Consider the following 4,233-nt stretch of genomic DNA (forward strand, 5'->3'; position numbering starts at 1 on the left):
ACACACACACACACACACACACACACACACACACAGAAAGTGATTCGCAAAATCGTCTCAAGAGACGCTCTTGATAACGTGGAGCCGCACGGTTTCGTTTGCCTGCCCTGCTTGCCTGATTGCCTGCCTTGCTTGCCTGATTGCCTGCTTGCTTGCTATTGCTTTGCAAGGATCTTGTACCGAGACGGGGCACAACGCAACGGACAACGGCGAGGAACCGGAGCCGGCCATCCACGGTGAGTCGCTTACGATTACGCTTACGCTATCGCTCAATCTCATGCACGCGTTCAATGCGCCCAGCGCGCCTTCGCCGTACATTAATCGTGAGGGGACTTACCGCCCCTCTGGTCCTTCGGTCATCAAAGCTTTCGACCATTGTTCCACCGGGGAACTGACACCCCCGACAAAACATTGGTCCTTCGAGCCGGATTTTCGCGTGTAGAAAATACCACCGACCTCTCGTTCCATCACTCGCCTCGCTCGTTTGCTCATTAACTTCGCGTTCATAACCGAGGAGCAATAACACGCGGCGTGTTAACATTTTGCGTGATATCTCCCGTTCGAGGCTCACGGCGAGAATACCGCGTAAATCCTCGCTCGTCGTTAACCGCATCAAATCGCGAATTGCAATAGCGCGTGGCGCGTTACAAGACGCAATTCGCGCGATACCTACTCGCGCGGAGCTCGCGTCCGCATAACACGTGTCAAGCCGTTATCTGCGATTAATTGCGAACCTCGCATTTGACGCGAATTAATCGAGATTCAATTAGTGGCCGGAATATTCGGATCGAGAACATTCTCGGCCAAATCACACGTTTCACCTCGCCCTCAGCGGCCCCGGAGCACGGTCATGGGCCGGGCGCGTGTAAACAAGTTTTTTGGCATAGACCCGCGCGCAATAACAAGCGTGATCCTGTCTTCTCGCTGTTGCTGGGTCGATTTCGGTGCGACTCGAAAATATTATTCCGACCGTAGAATTACGAATATTGCCATCGATCGAGAACACTGTTGTTGATACTGGCTCTCGGTACGAAATACTCAACTCTCTGATAAAGCTCGCGGCGATCATTAGACATCGCAGTCTGATTGACAGGAGTTGTAGTAATTATTGCTGGTGTCGTGGATTGTTGCTCGCGTCGCGTGTTGCCACTGTCGTATGTGCTGCTGGTGCCGTAATACCGCGCGCCACATATCACACCGTTGCAATTTCGGTCTGGCCGCAACATATAGATACCGGAGTGCATGTTTCGCTGCAGCCGATTGCCTGTGCCAACCGAATAATATATTTGATTGATGATATATCTGATTGATTTATTATTGTTAACGCCTTTAAAGTTGTGCACTCCTTGCAACACCTCCATCGCTATCAATCCCGTGCCTGACCTCGCCTCTTGCAAACATATACTTCGCATATTTTTACCTAAAACGCCGATTTTGCGAGCGCTCTGCCGCGCGTTCAAGTGAAAATTCGGACGGGACCGTACCCGTCACCTTGGCGGGCGGGACCGCTGTTTTGTTTTTCTGGCCTTCCGAACTCGGAGGCTGTCGTTCTCTTCGTCGGTGTCTGTGGTTGTACCCTAACTCGAATCTTGACACGCGATCATTATGAGCCGGGCCCAGGTTGTTAGGCGCGAGCTCTGCGTTCAGCGCATGAGGGAGATCCACGAGCTGTCAATGCTCGCCGCGGAGAACGTCGCCCAGCGACCGGGTTTCTTAGTCCGTTACCCTACCGTAGCTAGATTAGTTGCAGACTTTAAAGCGGCCCATCTTAAGATTATTCAAAACGCCTCGGACGAGGAGTTCGCCGCGGAGGATATGATTCGGAGGGAGTTCGACACGATGCGTTTCGGGGTGATCGGTTGGTATGAGAAGTTCGTGGGCGCGGACCACGCGTCCACCTCAAACCCTCAGGCGCCGGCTCGGGCGTCGTCGATCAAACTACCCAAGATCCCGCTCCCGCAGTTCGCGGGAGACCTCGCGCTTTGGCCCTCGTTTATCGCGTTGTTCAACGCCTCGATCCACGAAAGCCAAGACCTCTCCTCTATGAAGAAGTATCAGTACTTGGTGGCGTCGTTGAAAGGGGAGGCGCTCAATGTCGTAAAAAACCTCCCCCTCTCTGCCGACAATTACGCGATTGCTTACGACGCTCTGGTTTCGCGATACCAGAACAAGCGCGACTTGACGGATTACCACGTGGACTCGATGTTGAACGCCAAGCCGTTGAAATCGGAATCGGCCGCCCCCCTGCGCACGCTATTAGATACGTTCGTCGAGAACACGCGGGCGTTAAGCTTATTAGGGTTTCCTACGGACGCCTGGGACTACCTCCTTCTCAAGTTCTTGCTAGGGAAACTCCCTCGTTCGCTGCGAGAAAAATTCGAGTCCGAGCATCGGGCCGAAGAGATGCCCAAATATACGCAACTCATAAAATTCCTCACCGAGCATTGCCGAGTTCTCGCGTCCGTGTCGGGCATATCAAGCTTCGCGCAATCGCCGTCGTCTGCGCTGAAGGGTTCCGCATCAGCCTCGGCGTTTGTGACGAACACAAAAGACTGCCCGGTGTGCCAAGGGCAACATATTGTTTACAAGTGCCCGCAATTTCTGAAACTGTCCCCTAGGGAAAGACACTCCACGGCGAAGACCGCGAACCTGTGCATTAATTGCCTCCGCGCGGGTCATGGCACCGATAACTGCTCGTCGACAGGGACGTGCCGGTCATGCCGGAATAAGCACCACACGCTGCTACATTTTGAGCGGAGTGCGAACTCAGCGAGCACCCCCGCGAGCGACGAATCCGCGAACGAGCAAACTTCGCCGCCGCCAAAGAGCGAGCCCCTCGTCACTATGACGAGCACGGTAAGGTCAAATTCGGTCGTATTGTTGTCGACCGTACAAGCCGAGGCCATCGACATCCACGGAAACCCCTTTCCGGTTCGCGTCCTCCTCGATAGCGCCAGCCAGCTGAATTTTGCTTCCAAAAGCTGTATGCAAAGGGGCGGTTTTAGTCGGACAAAGCACCGTACCGTGGTGTTGGCGGTCAATAATACAAAGGCGGCAGCCACTCGAGGCAACACCTTGTTTGTAATCCGGGCGCGAGGCCGGGACGACATCCGCCTCCCGATAGAGGCTACGATTCTTCCGCGTATCGCCGGCCAACTGCCTAACAGTCAGGTAGAACGAGGAGCATGGGAACATCTTGAGGGATTGAGGCTTGCCAATCCGCTGTACCATCAACCCGGTCCCGTCGATATACTGCTTGGGGCGGAGAACTTCGCGTCGCTACTTCGGGACGGTCGTCGGGTGGGAAGGAAGGGCGAACCGGACGCGTTTAATACGGTCTTCGGCTGGGTCCTGGTCGGCGCCGTGTCGGCACAGGCACCTCAGTCTACCCACTCATTTGTTACACTCGAGTCCTTAGACGCATCGCTTAGCCGTTTCTGGCAGTTGGACGAGATCCCCACGGCTTTGCCGTACTCGCAAGAAGACAGACGTTGCGAAGAACTGTTCGCGCGGACCACGTGTCGGGACCCTGCATCTGGCCGGTTCGTGGTATCATATCCCTTCACAAAGGATAACCCTTGCTTCGTCGGTACGAGGGAACTAGCACTAAAGAGATTTCGCGCGCTCGAGCGCCGTTTCAAATTAGACCCAGACTTCAAAACAAATTACGTTAAGTTCATGAAGGACTATTTAGATAACGGTTACATGAAACCGATTGGGCAGCCGTTCCCAGCGGACGGACGCGTCTTCTATCTACCCCATCATGGGGTACTCAAGGCCGATAGCACGACCACGAAATTACGCGTCGTATTTGACGCATCGTCTAGGGACCTAAACGGTGTCTCGCTGAATCAGGTATTGCAATCCGGTCCAAAACTACAAGCGGATATATTCGTAATATTGTTGAGATTCCGAATCGGCCGCGTGGCGCTTACCGCGGACGTTAAACAGATGTTTCTTTGAATCCTGGTCGAGCCCGGTCATTGTAATTACCAGCAAATAGTGTGGCGCTTCTCCGGGGACGAACCGACCTTAGACTACCTCATGTTGACTGTCGTCTTCGGGTTAACATGCTCTCCGTTCCTGGCGATCGCTTGCCTGCTGAAGCTGGCGGCTGAAGGCAAGGTAAGCTACCCGTTGGCCGCAGCCATCTTGGAGGAGAGCGTTTACGTCGACGATGTGGTGGCGAGCGTTGACTCGGAGGGAGAGGCCCGTGAGCTCCAGCGTCAACTG

At 54.3% G+C, this 4,233-nt stretch overlaps 1 protein-coding gene across 1 annotated transcript; it reads left to right on the forward strand.

Annotated features, from left to right (window-relative positions):
* The first annotated feature begins 1,605 nt into the window (after positions 1-1,605).
* On the forward strand, positions 1,606-3,963 carry LOC112455514. The gene has a single exon (XM_025017476.1). It carries the CDS (start codon positions 1,606-1,608, stop codon positions 3,961-3,963), a length of 2,358 nt encoding a protein of 785 aa, XP_024873244.1.
* The last annotated feature ends 270 nt before the right edge of the window (positions 3,964-4,233 follow it).

The sequence above is a fragment of the Temnothorax curvispinosus genome, unplaced genomic scaffold (assembly GCF_003070985.1).
Source record: "Temnothorax curvispinosus isolate PA1 unplaced genomic scaffold, ASM307098v1 QBEX01006160.1, whole genome shotgun sequence".
NCBI classification, from domain to species: Eukaryota; Metazoa; Arthropoda; class Insecta; order Hymenoptera; family Formicidae; genus Temnothorax; species Temnothorax curvispinosus.